The 14,394-nt window shown below is 38.3% G+C and overlaps 2 protein-coding genes and 1 non-coding gene across 3 annotated transcripts; 2 read left to right on the top strand and 1 right to left on the bottom strand.

Moving 5' to 3' along the window:
• Positions 1 to 3,942: 3,942 nt before the first annotated feature.
• On the top strand, positions 3,943 to 4,848 carry LOC103704004 (glycine-rich cell wall structural protein). The gene has a single exon (XM_008787117.2). It carries the CDS (start codon positions 3,943 to 3,945, stop codon positions 4,846 to 4,848), a length of 906 nt encoding a protein of 301 aa, XP_008785339.2.
• A 2,946-nt stretch (positions 4,849 to 7,794) lies between these two features.
• Positions 7,795 to 7,880, top strand: TRNAM-CAU. The gene is given in 2 exon segments: positions 7,795 to 7,832; positions 7,845 to 7,880. It is a non-coding gene; the product is annotated as a tRNA-Met (tRNA).
• A 2,293-nt stretch (positions 7,881 to 10,173) lies between these two features.
• On the bottom strand, positions 10,174 to 13,207 carry LOC103703912. Its single transcript, XM_008786968.4, has 2 exons — positions 12,928 to 13,207; positions 10,174 to 12,415 (listed from the first exon to the last, which is right to left on the bottom strand). The coding sequence occupies exon 2, from the start codon at positions 12,186 to 12,188 to the stop codon at positions 10,407 to 10,409; it is 1,782 nt and encodes a 593-aa protein (XP_008785190.2). The 5' UTR covers positions 12,189 to 12,415; positions 12,928 to 13,207; the 3' UTR covers positions 10,174 to 10,406.
• Positions 13,208 to 14,394: the final 1,187 nt, after the last annotated feature.

Below are 14,394 nucleotides of genomic sequence, written 5' to 3' on the forward strand. Positions count from 1 at the left end.
AAATCAAATGTTCATGTTTAATTCAAATTATCCAAGGAATGGCAAAACCATAATTATCTACGACTATGTCATCAACTTCTAACAAAATAGTTTTGCACTAAAAAGATCACTTTTTTTTTGCCTTTTCTTTCTAAGAAAAAGTTAGGAAAACCTCAACTAATACACTGAGAGAGTTCTAGCAAAGCATTTTTTCCATACTTTTATGTACGAAATTGGCCTACAAAATTGATGCTCTTTTGTATATAAGTTAGAGGTTTATTCCTGTTTCCAACCCTAGTTCAACTAAAGCTCGTACCGTTGCCTAGGCCTAACTTGTAGTTTCAATTCGGGCCTGGCCTGCCCTCGTGAACTTAAATTGGGCCCCCGCATGGAGTGGCCCAGCTATAGTAATGCAGTCCATGGAATATGGCTATGATAGTAAGCCAATTATAGTTCCTCATAATTATGCGAAGGAGAAACGAAGAAAGGGCTCAAGATGCCTCAGAAATTGAAGGTAGGATGAGGACCCGAGCGATAACCATTTGTGATTGGGAGGAATAACCGACCAAACAAAAGAGTTAGCAATCCAAGTAACTTTATTAATAAAACAATGTGTGTTGCTTCTAGCAGATAAGAAGGAAGCTATACCTTTGCCACATTTGGATGCTCATTCCCCCCACTATGAAGCATAAAACTCCATTAAGATCAAATTGATGAAGCCCCGAGACAAACCCCGATATTACCCTAGATGATAATCACACTCTTCCTGGCCTCCATGGTGAGTAAAAATACCGCTCTTTTTTAAGTACATATTACGCACAAAGAAATTTACACAATAGCCCAAAAAAATTTTAAAAAAAGTGGGTCGTAGATGAAAAGATTAATAATAAATCTCATTTAGTCCCGAGATTTAATTGCAGAAGAAATTGTGCAGGCTTTCTTAGTTCACATATAGGTCCAATTTCTGTTAAATTGGATTTTATAGATTTTTCCATTAAAAATAAAATATTTAACAGGAATCTATAGATTGTGAAAAGTGTACAGGATTTACAACCTGTAAAAGTTTCTATTCTCTTCTTTCTTTTTTGGCCTCTTTTTTTAAGACACAAATATCCAGAAAGATTCGGTCATTTTGGCATTTGAAACCACCCGGGCATCGAATAACGTCAGAGCGACTACGAAGAGACCAACTGGGCTACTGGGGGCTAAAGAATTGCTTCCCTCCAGCGGACGGCAGAAAGAACTTATTCCAGCCAATAAATCTCCAGACCCCAGCTCCTTCCTTCCCCCTCCACGACAAACGCTAAAGCACAGACCTCAGAAGAAGAACCTGATGCTGAAATCTCCGACCACCGCGATCCGCGTGACGGAGGCAGCGCCGCCGCGAGTGATCCGAACGGACCGGAGGCCGACGACGGACAAGAAGCTGGAGACCATCCACGAGGAGGCTGAGGACCCGCAGTGCTTCTCCAAGGGAAAGGCATCGGCCGCCAGGCGCCCTCCCGCAGTCGCTGCCCGCTGAGCTGAGGTGATGGCGTACGTGAGAGCGAGACCGTAGCATGCATGTAGAAAATATTATCGCATGATAACGCTTGTGTATGCATCTATTATGTCCACGTAGCAGCAGAACTGGCTTTTATCTAAAATTATCTCGTTACTTTTCCAAGCTTGGATGCTCTCAAAAAAGTTAATTTCTGCACCAAATTAGAGAATCCGGTTCGATCGCCTCAATGAACGCATGGCACATCTATTATTGCCATCACTGCAAGGTGGGTGATTAAATTGGCTGCCATATATAGTTTGGTACTCAAACCAGAAAGAGTAAGTACAGTCTCACTTTTGTACCTTTTTATTTCATGCATTCATATCTTTGAAAAATAATTCCTTGACTCCATTTGCACTCTTATTGGACAAAATCAATGCATGTTATATGATCAAAATTTACGTATTATGTTTGACTGCCATCTAATGAATAATTCTTACATAGTCAACCAATTTGTGCTTTTATATATGATAGAGGATGGTCTTGATTTCTGCGCTACGTACATGGTTATTCATGCATGCGTGATACAAAGATCGAGGACATAGCATTAAATAGTCATCAAAATGGGCGTTGTGAATAAAATGTATACTCAGTAGAGACTAAATGTTCACAGACAACCCAAAGATCAAACCTTAATTACTTTCTTACTTTTTTGAAGGGACAAATTCTCTGAATCACTTTCTTACCATGTTTGAGATTTTCTCTCTTAGAAAAACATCTAAGATGGGCTTTTTTTTTTTGGTGGTGGGTGGGTATATAAAGTGGGGACCGATCTGTGGTAAAAAAGGTTAACAGGATGCATACTCTATCCTTTTCACCTATTTTGGTGAGAATAAATTGCAGCTTCTGCTACACATAGTAGATTAATTTATGTTTACTATTTGTAAAGCACATGCCCTTGTTAAACTAGAAGAAACTAGTCTTATAGCTAGGGAAGGATGGCCTTGCTAGTAGAATTAAATGATTCCTGTCACTTATGAAGGGTCTAAAGAAGGGTGAACCCCTGATGTAATTTTTTTTTTTTTTTAACATAGAAGTTGCTACATTTTTGCTCTTTGTTTTCCAGTTGAATATATAATTCGAGTACTTTCTCTCTCCCATCAATCCCATGATTGCATATTTATAAATTTTTACAGGTAGTATAGAAGTCATCTTAAAAGAATTCCAGAATCCCTGTTACTTCAAGATCATGCAATTTCGGCCGTGGTCCCTGGTATATCATTGCTTCTTCTTGCAGGGGGAAATAACTCACCAATATAGGATTCAGATATCCAAAGAGACCTTGATATGCTAGAATTTTTAGTTCGCACATCAAAGTTACTCAATTGCAGACAATTAGTGTGCACTAATTATCAAATCCCCATGGAACTAGTCCTGAAAAAAAAAAAAGAAAATTTAAAATGAAAAACATGGCTGTATGAGACATGGCAGCCAAACCCCATCCCCATCCCCATCCGTTTCAGGCGAAGAGTTTAAACCATCAATGAAGAACCATACACACTGATAACCCCACAATCCCGGGATAAAGCAAAAAAATATATAAAATATAAAATTATAAAATATATATTTATATATTTATAAAATATTAATAAAACAAAAACAATAAAATATTTATATGTTTCGATCTATTAATATATATTTATGAGTAGAAATGATGTAAAAGTTTTACTATAAAATTAAATTTTATAAAATATATTTTTTTTACAAATCCTAATCTTCAATATATTCGATCTTTAGAACATTCAATGCCTCTTTCTTTTAGGTTCCATTTAAATGAGTTGATTTAGATTTATACTGATGGTTTACAATAATTAAGTTAGTTCAGTGGCAGTGGCTCTGTTTTTTTTTTTTTTCCACCTTCGGCTACCTGTTCGTAAGATCCAAATAAACTATATGCGGCGGTTCTGGAGGATTTTTTTTCTCCAGTCAATGCGATTCACGCGCTCCACATTTTTTAAAAAAAAGACCGGGAGTCTAGGGAAACCTTCCATGCGTAATAGCACCTCCCGATGTGGTTGACTTCCTGTGTCTCCGGCGGCATTTATTGAGCTTGAACTCAAATTTAAGACATCATAGAACTCTCTCCCCCTCTCTCCCTCCCCCGGTCCGGTGAGCTGTGAAAACAGTTGGAAACTCATTCTCCTGCCACCATCTGGTTAAATCGCATTTACTCGCCTCCAGAGGATGGTTGTGGTGAAGTTAATAACACCCAGACCAACGCTTGCTTTCTTACACTACATATACTCGCAGCCTTCCCACCACCACCATTTCTAACACAAAAGGAAGTAGAGGAAGAACTACATTGATTCACCTTGCTCGATCTCTTTCCAACTCAGTTAGTTCTATTCCTTTGGTGGTGGTGGTGGTGGTGGTGGTGCTGGTGAGTGAAGCCTTTTAAAATGAGAGCACTCTCGGGTGCAATGCTATGCTTTGCAGTTATTGCTGCAATCGTTGTTCTTTTGGCTGGTGAGGTTGCCGCTAATGTGGGTGGTGTGGCCACCGATGAGAAGCTGTTCTTTGGCCGTCGACATGGCTATGGGGGAGGTCTGGGTTATGGCATATATAAGAAATGGTTCAGACATTACTTCGGTAATGGGAGGTTTGGGAGGGGTGGAGGATTAGGTGGAGGCTTTGGTGGTGGAGCTGGCGGTGGCTTGGGTGGAGGTGGTGGTCTGGGTGGTGGAGCTGGTGGCGGGCTTGGTGGTGGTGGAGGGCTAGGAGGTGGTGGTGGGCTTGGCGGTGGGGCAGGTGGTGGTGGAATTGCCGGAGGGGCTGGTGCCGGTGGCGGGATTGGTGGTGCTGCAGGTCTAGGTGGCCATCGTGGCGGCGGGCTTGGAGCTGGGGGTGGAGACCGTGGAGTTGGTGGTGGAGGCGGCATAGGGGGCGGGGCTGGTGGTGGTGGTGGGCTTGGAGGTTGTGGTGGGACAGGTGGCAGGGCTGGTTGTGGGTTTGGTGGTGGAGGAGGGCTCGGAGGTGGTGGTGGAACCGGTGGAGGGATCGGCGGTGGTACTGGATCTGGTGGCGGGGCCGGAGCCGGTGGAGGAGTTGGTGGTGGTGGCGGGCTAGGTGGCGGCGGTGGAGGAGGATTGGGTGGTGGAGCGGGAGCCGGTGATGGGTTTGGAGGCGGAGCTGGAGCAGGTGGCGGACTAGGTGGCGGCAGCTTCGGTGTTGGTGGTGGTGTAGGCGGTGGATTCGGGGCCGGTGGCGGGTTCGGAGCAGGTGCTGGTGTTGGGGTTGGTGGCGGCGGGGGTGGTGGGTTTGTGGGAGGTAGTCTCCCTCTGGTTCTTGACAGGTTAATTGGCAGGTGTCGTGTCACTCGATATTAACCTACTATTGGCTATTGCAACGAATTATTGTTATCACAAAAATAATTGTTTGTAGTGGGAGTCACAGAGTTTCTCTCTCTCTCTCTCTCTCTCTCTCTCTCTCTCTCTCTCTCTGTGTTCTTTTTTTGAACCACGAGAGAAGAAGTAATGATGTATCTAAGTCCGAGAATTACTGTGACTCTGTAGTCAAAGTGTTCATTAAATTGTAGTATATTCCTTATAGGTTCAGATTACAAAATAATCTAATAATTTCTAAAAATTATTTATCAAAAAATTGTAAAAAAAAATAAATTTTATCATGTTTCGTTGGTGAAAAAATTACTTTGAAAAATAACATTCTATGTTTAATTAGAAATAATCTTACATAAAAATATTTCCAAATTTTCAATAAAATTTTTGAATAAATAATTTTAAAAAAATAATATTTTGTTTCAATCCATTTGTTGGCCATTTATGGCCTAGTTGTATAAATATTGTCAATATTATCTATTTTGAATATTGAAATATATTTATATGAGTTAATAAATATTTTAAACTAATTATATATATTAGAAAATATATTTCTTACTATAAATAAATTTTAGTATGCTTTGGTATATAGATAAATTTATAAATTATTAATAAATCATATATTGCATTTATCAAGAATTACTAAATATTAAATAATTATTTATTAATAATTATATTACTATATTAAATATATTTATATTTATAAATATTATTAATTAATATACTAATACAGTATAAATATTAATATAATATAATTAATATTAATTATATAATATAGTTGATGTAATATTAATATAATATAAGTGGGGGTATTTTTATAAAAAAATGATAATTTTAGATTAACTTCACTTAGTAATCTAGCGTGAAAAAATAAATACCATTCTACTCGTAGTATTTATTCTATCTTTTTTCTTAGAAAAATAAAATATAAAACTCGCCATTTATTTTATCATTTCTTTCATCCACTTTTCATACTAAATATGGTAATTTGATATGGAATTTATTTTTTTATGTTAGATTATTCTAGCCAAATGGGCCCTAAAAGAAGACGTAATAGTATGTTAAAGTGTTTGGCTCTATTTTCCCTCTCACTATTTGCGTGTTAATAGTCTCTATTTGCTCTCTCACACTCTCACGAACAACAAACAAAGTATCACTACTATCTACTCTGCATCTATACGCACAAATACATTACTGCATACATAATTATAGTTGTTCTCTGTATGCACACTTGTATACCTGTTCTATACATAGTTCAAGACTAATTAAATGAGATAGATAGGAATTGAAAGTCACCCAATTAAATTTTGGGTACTAGCATTTTCAGGCAGATGTGAAGTGAATCCTTTTCCACTTCAAAAAACAATTGTGAATCCACTAAAGTTGGCAACTTTGAAATTCGCTCGTCTGTCAGTGGCCCATGGTATTTTTTTCTTTCCAGTGTATCTTGTTTCTTGAAACAAGGACAGGCCATAGTGCCATTTTTGACTCATTAAGCTAAAGCTGAATATCTTCTTGTTTTTTTGGTGCCATATCAAATGCCTCCTACCTTCCCTTCATTCTAAGACAAAGTTATCGGACTAAACAGTTGCTTTTAATAAAGAGAAATACTTTATCTCATTACCATTCCGCATATATGCAATAGAAGTGAAAATACACTGATGTAATGGTGGACACTCGTGGAACATTACCATCAAATGTATCCATTTTGCAATATACCAAATAAAAAAAAATCTTTGTAATTGCATTCACATGTTTATGCCTCTAGGTTCATTTGCTGGATATTTACTCAGATTTATTCACTGAGCATATCTATTTTGCAATCAGACCAAATCATGAAAAGCTTGCTTGTTACATGCTTGAATCTACAGAGTTCCAAGAAAAGAAAAAACTGGTGTATAATGGCTGCCAAAAGTTTTTTTTTTTTTTTTTGCTACAATGGATGGCCCATATACTTCTAGTATAGATACATCCAAAAAAAATAAAAAAAACAATACATCACAGAGTGTTCTAAGCAACTCTTTTTATTGGAATAATTAACCATATATGAGGCCACCCAATCCACAACCCTCATAGCTTTTCTATAAATATGCCCAACCTGAAACTCAACACCACCTCTCACTATGACCTGGATGTCCCGGAGTCGGGGGTGGCGCTCATCTGAACTACTGGTGCCCTCTGTCTCCAGCTGATCATCATAGCTAAGTCACTCTCTAGCGGAACTATTTTGGCCTGCAGAACATGCCGTGCATAACCCAAACAAGCCCACGCTGCCAAAAGTTCCATTGTACAACTATTAAACTCCCATTGGTTGGTGTTCTGGTCTCGATCATGGTAGCAGCATGCATGTGTCTTTTTCTCGCCAAGCCTAAGATTTAGGATTCATATCATAACCTTCTTTCGAGTATTAATTTGAGGATCAACAGGATTGATTTCTGTAACTCCCTCCCTTTCAAAGAATTAGCACTGTGATATCCATACACGAATGAAACTGACGGCTTTAATAGTAGTGATTACTCATTCACGAATCACGATGACTCAAGGAAATGCTTTGAGTTGCTATTAATGCAGCAACAAAAAAGGAAAAAAAAAAATCCTTGAGCCTTTTTTATAGGCAGCTTGGCAATCCAGCATTAATTGCGCTGCATCCCATTTATCTTACCAATTGCTTTGTTACATTAATCCCCGTCTCAAGTCGATGCAAAGGTGCTCCTAATTATCACCGTTGCACTGATTAGACTCACCCAATAAATAAAGAATATAAGTGCAAAGAATAAAATACATTGAATATATGTTTGATTTTATAATAATTTATATTTTATTGTAAGAATATAATTATCCTTCAACATTTTTTATCTTATTCTCCATCCCTGACGTGGGTAGCTTAGCGAATGATATCATAGTTTGACCAATTTATATCAACCCCTCATCACGTTTGGGGTGGTGGCGCAGTTGGCTAGCGCGTAGGTCTCATAGCTTGCTGAGTGATCCTGAGGTCGAGAGTTCGAGCCTCTCTCACCCCAACTTTTTCGATTTTTATTTTCTTAGCTCTGTTTGCTCGTTCTCTCTGGCTGGGCTCTTGGTCAATAAACGCAGAATTTAAAATTTTTCGATTTTTTTACGTGTCCTTGCTTGATGCTTGTTCTACATGATTGAGTTCTTGGCTTTATTTATGCAATTTCCAGAAAGCAGCTATAACAAACCTCTATTTGTAGAGTATAAATAATTTAAGAAGTTCTCTATGAGTATAAATATATTTGCATTAACAAACTTCTCAAAATGCTTTCATCAAAATGGTATCAAGGCAATTCATCATACAAACAAATTGATGATCAAGGTTCTTTATGATCTTGTGACATCTGTATATCGTGAAGTATGAAAAAAATTAAGCATCAATGTCAACAAAAACTTGGAATTATGGATGGCAGCTAAAATCCAATCTCTTTAGATCAATATTTATAAGTTTGTAACCATGGTTTTGGTTTTGAACGTATCTTCCAAATCCATTTGGTTTCATGTATGATCATGTGCTTGAAAGAAGCTGAACTCATTTTGCCTTGAATAAGCCAAAGGTAATCAAAAATATCTGTCTTGAAGTCCCATTGGTCGTAGTATGTCATAAAACAGAGAAAGATGATTCCATAAAGTTTTTAGGTCTCAGCTTAATTTTCAAGATAATATTGGGAAAAAGGAAGAAATAAGAAAAACAGTGAAAGGGCGATTCTCCAAAGTTTTTGGATCGCAGTTTGGTTAGTGTGATAATCTTCTCTTACTTAAAGTGGCATTTCATTTTTGGACTGAGAAAATACCAAATAAGTTCAAGAAAAACATTAACCTTAAAGCGCAAATAAAATAAACATCCAAGGGAAAAAAAAAAACATATGCAGTTAATGAAGAACTATAAGACTGTATTATTTGAGATGTCTGATCTCCATAATGAAATAGAAAAATAAAAATAATTTTTATCCTTTAAGATATGTGCCTTCATTATTTTTAACATGCAGTAAAAACTATCCAAGGTATAAAATCAGGGACTAACCGGGGAGGGACCTTGTAAATCTGCAAAAAATGCAAGAGTTCCTTGGTTCTTATTTTCACTGCTTGCCCGGAGGCAACTATAACCTCTTCCTGTTGGGGCCATTAAATTTAATGAGCTCCAACCTCACCTTTCAGACTCCACGTTAATGACTTCTCACATCTTGCTTTAATGGACACCACAAATTCATCTTTGCACTTGGAATGCTCATTGAACACTGAAGCATCCTTCTATTCAAGCTGAAACATGTGAAGTACATTTTATGGACTTGGAGCAAGCATACCTATATGTAAGCAAATACTTCCATTCAAATTATCAAGACTTGCCACTGCTATGTCCTACTTCCTTGACAGAAGGCATTACTCTTCCCTGATAAAGTAGGCTGGAATTGCATAATGAAAAGCAAATGCACAGGCGGCAATTAGAAATTCAACTGCATCATCTTTTTGGGGATAAGGATGATCTTTCAGTGTGACACCAACATTCAGAAAGCCATCAACATAATTATTCTATAAATCCGAAGCCTGGGATGAGATCTTCACTTCATATTTAAAAGATACCTCGACAATGCCTGCACCGACACTCCAATCTGGAAATCAAATCAAGGAGAGTCGACTAGGTCCAAATAGTCGCCTAAACCAGATCAATAATTAGACAAGAGAAGAATTAATTTAAATGAGGGCAGCACCAGAAGTGCAGATCCACCTTCATCCCAGTGCCTGAAAGGTTATAATGCAAGAAACTACTGAACATACTATGAGATGTCTTGCTACAGCAATAGTCATCATTTGCCAGCGCTTGGAAACCCTGTCTGCTGCAATTTCCAATCTCATTTCCCTAGCAATCTGGAATAAGAATGTTGAAAGTTCAATAACTCATAACCTGTCTCTCTTTACAAGTTCTGCAACGAAGTTTCCCTCAAAAACCTTGCAGAGCACCTTAAACCTGATGTTTATTGTTGGATTTTCTTTGATCCTTCTTATAATATAAATATACTTACCACCTCATATATAATGTTCTTTTGCAGTGAATATACCATAGTTAGTGATATAAAAAGAACTATCCAGCATATAGTCAATAAGCCATTTTCATTTAATAAATTTCCTGAATAAAGAAATATAATGATGAGATAGGAACATCGGAGACTAACTGCCACCAAAGTATGGTAAGCCTTAGCCTTCACCCCAAAGAGCACATATGATCTGCTTCCTCGTGCATGCTTCTGATGGCATACTTATTTGACTTTAGTTTAGCTGAAAAAGAAACATAACATAAAGAAATACAAGAAAGCATGGATTTGGCTTTGATTGATCTCTATAATGTAAAATTACAATCCATAATAGGCTTTCATAAAAGGACAGCATCCTTAGCTTTAATCAAATAAAGAACATATAGTAAGGACGAGAAAAATTAGAACATACTTATATGCCACGATACAACACTAATTCTACTTTCCTTTCATATATAAGAATATAGCAAAGATTTTAATTGAAGAAGAAAATGTCCAAAACTGTCAGATTTGCAATGTGCATTTCTTTTGAGAATGCCCTAATAGATGACAACGGCCACATTGAACAACTCGCTTTGGGTGCTTCAAACTTTCTATCCGAAGAACCTTCTTTTTGGGGCGCCCAGGTGGCCGACGAATCTTGGGTGGGCGTATAATAATATCTGCTTTGCCAGCTCCACCTGCTGTTCCCTCACCTGACTCCTTCCAAAGAGTTCTGTCTGGAATGTGATATATCATTTGTGAATAGGCCTCTCTGTATTTCCTAACACTGAAACACTCTTGTGCATAGAGTCGGACATCCTCGCCACAAGACAGCAATGCAGCAGCTGCATGTGCACATGGGATACCATAAATTTGCCACCGACGACATGAGCAACAGCGACTCTGTATATCAACAATATTTGTTCTCTCTGACGATACAATTTCAAACTCCACTTTATTTGCACGAAGGACTTGATAACAACGTGAATCAGCAATGGCTTCTGAAATTAGCTTCTCAGCAGATGGAACAAGAACTGAGGTCCATGACATTCCCATATTGCGACGATCATTAAACCAAGCGGTTAACTGATAGCGTAGGTGTTCCATCATTTGCACTATAGGAAGCTCATGGCCATCAAGGGCCCAATTATACAACATCTCTGTAATTCCCAGAGTGAAGTGACCATAACGGACCCCTTCAAAGTGTGCAACAGCCCAGAGGTTCGGTGGAAAGAGACGGAACCATGGCATAACATCTTGAACTGCCATCATCTCGGCTACCTTTGCCTCAAATTCAGCTGCAGTGAGAGCATAAACAGCATTCCAAAAGAGGTTGACTAATTTTGAATTTTTGAACTCATCACGGAAGCTCTCGCTTACATAACGTAGGCAGAAACCATGAAAAGCAGTGGGAAAGTGGGTCTCAACTGCTTCTACAATGCCTTTCTGTCTCTCAGACAATATTGTTAATACAGGCATCTTGTCTGTATTAACTCCAAGAAGTTTTCGCAATTCTGATAGAAACCACATCCAATTTTCATCACTCTCAGCATCCACAATACCAAATGCCAATGGATATATTGCGTCGTCAGCATCAACAGCTGAGGCACAAAGCAAAGTTCCAAGGTACTTTCCTTTAAGATGTGCCCTATCAAGTTCCAATAGAGGCCGGCAAGCATGCAGAAAACCATAAATTGATGCACGGTAGGAAATAAACAGACGATGGAAGCAGTTTTCTGGACCCGTTGCATAAACTAATGCAATGCTCCCAGGATTTGTTTTCCTCATTTGTTCACAGTATGCTGGAAGAAAGCGATATCCATCCTCAAGAGTGCCATGGACTGCAGCCATGCTTCGCTCTTTCCCACGCCAAGCTTGCATGTAAGACACAGCAACACCATGCTGTTCACGGATATCTTGCAATATCTCCCTTGGCTTGTATTGCGGATTGTCTCTGAGTCGGGCCTCCACAGATCTGGCAACCCAACCCACAGTAGCTTGCTGGTGATGAAGATTACAAACTCCTTCACATGTATGCTCCCCATGCAACGTCCTGATTGAGAAGGTTGGGACACCAGGGCACTTAGCCACATGAACCCGCCAGGGGCATCCTTCCTTGGAGCACTTAGCTATGAATCGGCTGCGATCGGATTTCACAATCCGGAGCTCAAAATGTAAAGCAATAGCAATATCTTTAAGCGTCCTTCTGCAGGTTTCCACATCCGGGAACTCTTGGCCAATGACAAGAGAATGGTCTGGAACAACTAGATTATGATCCTGATGGGCTAATGAGTGCGCAGCCATGAAACAACTATAGCCAAGTATTTCCCCTTTTCCTTTCAGAATCAACTAATCAAGCAATAAAGTGCACTATATGGATCGCACAACTGCCATATCAGAGAATGATCTCAACAGTAATTGCATAAAGACAGCTAATCAAATTCATTCGAGGCATCTATATGTTGGCATTACTGCACTTACACCCAGTAGTTGCAATTATCTGGTATCTAACAACTGATAGCAAGTTAGACCTGCCCAGAATAGAGGGGGAAAAAAAATAACGGTCATTATGAAACAGGGTTATTAGCAAAGAAAGATACTCAGAAAAGTCGCCTTTTACTGTACCGACCAAAATTGTAATTACAGTTTTCATATTATAAATTTAAGATCAAATCTCATATATTCACAGTCAATGCAAATGCTTACGCTAGACAGAGCAGGCAGTGAAGTGGATCGCTAAAATAAACACCAAATCCAGAATCATTTTCTAAAAAATTAGGGCTCTGGTGTGGAAAATAGACCCCAATTGAGTACAAATTCTCGGCACCAAGGTTCCAAAAAATCCCATACGAGAGCAAAGCCTTCCATTTTCCTAAACGGTGTTACCGGATCCAGCTCAAATCTAGGATAAAGATATAAATTTTTAGGACCAGAAATCGCAAGAAACCTTTGAGGCATTCGCAAACCCTAGATTACAGCTACCATCATCTTTTCAGAAAATAACGACAAATTCTAGCACTGGAAAGAGAAGAGCAATCCATACCGATGGGGCAAAAGCACCCTAGGAGAGAAGATCGAAGATCGAGCTCCAAACACCTCAAGAAGAATGCGAAATCCGCAATAAAGCGAGATCGATGAATCAAAACCCTAGGAGGACCAACTTGCCGACGAAATCGAGCGATAATTCTTCGACCTACTTCAATTTTTCGGGGGCTTCGGAGCTGTCGACGAGCGAATCCGAGGTGGTCGGCAGAGGACGGAAGAAGAAAAGGAACGGGAAAAGGGGGAACTGGCGGAGAGGGGAGATGGGGTTCGCACTCGGGGGTAGGTTCGCGAAAATACCCTTCGGGCAGCATATATTTACGTGCCCAAATTTGGGCGAACCACTTGCTTTTCCGTGGCGGGTTGGGAGGAGCAGTGGGCGGCACGACGTGGGATGTAATTTCACCGACCCCCTTCCAGTTTTGGATAATTACAGATTTGTACGTAAAAATCTATTCAAATGATTGGAATATTTATAGCTCAACTTATACCCTACCTTAGCTATTCTCAATATTTATGAATATAAGCCTGCCTCAACTTGTAATTATAATAATGTAACCCACAAATTTTATAAAACTTTCATCCAATCATCCAGAAAAGCTTTTTAAAAATATAAGTCTAGCTCAACTTATAATTTTATAATTTTGTTGATAGTATTGGTACAACCCACAAATTTTATAGAATTTACAGCCCAATCATTTAAACAAACTTTTGAAAATATATATTACTGCTTAACTTTCACTACCATAAAATATAATCTTCACCTATTATATTTCTATTGAATAAACTAATGGAGTCATTACTCTCTAACCTATTTAAGTCTTAGAATATCTTAGCTGATTTTAGATAAGGTTAAAAAGAATAAAGTATCTCAAATTAGCTAATTAATATTAGTTTTTAAGACTAATCTAATCATTTTAACCTTGCCCCAAATCAACTAAGATATTTTAAGATTAAGATGGATTAGAGAAGACGATGTCAGCAAGATCCAATAACTTATTTAACCGAAAGATAAGTGCAGGATATTTTATGTTATATATATATAGCAAAAATTACGAGGTCGAATGTATATTTTTCATATATTGAGTGACGATTTGTAATTATCCCAAATTCATGAAAGGTCGATATAATTTACTCAAATCTAGAAGTGTTAGTGTCATCTAGCATGATGGAGCATATCGTGGATAAAGTGGCTCTTGCTTCATAACAATATGATGAACAGGATCATTCCAGTATTTTTTAAGAAATATAGGAATTTTCTAAATATATTTTTCTCAACTTCACACACACACACACACACACACACACACACACACACACACACACACACACACACATACATACACACACACACACGCACAAAGCCATAAATTATGGTGGGTTTCTTTTTTCAATGGGGAAACTTAACATCCCATCAGTTGATCTTTTATTCAGCTGCCATTTGAATTTTTTCCTTGTTTGCCGGTTG

This window comes from Phoenix dactylifera, chromosome 5, assembly GCF_009389715.1.
Source record: "Phoenix dactylifera cultivar Barhee BC4 chromosome 5, palm_55x_up_171113_PBpolish2nd_filt_p, whole genome shotgun sequence".
In the NCBI taxonomy this organism is placed as follows: Eukaryota; Viridiplantae; Streptophyta; class Magnoliopsida; order Arecales; family Arecaceae; genus Phoenix; species Phoenix dactylifera.

Excerpts from the sequence above, each read along its gene's own strand:
- LOC103703912 (XM_008786968.4), bottom strand. The coding sequence starts at position 12,188 with ATGGCTGCGCACTCATTAGCCCATCAGGATCATAATCTAGTTGTTCCA.
- LOC103704004 (XM_008787117.2), top strand. The coding sequence starts at position 3,943 with ATGCTATGCTTTGCAGTTATTGCTGCAATCGTTGTTCTTTTGGCTGGT.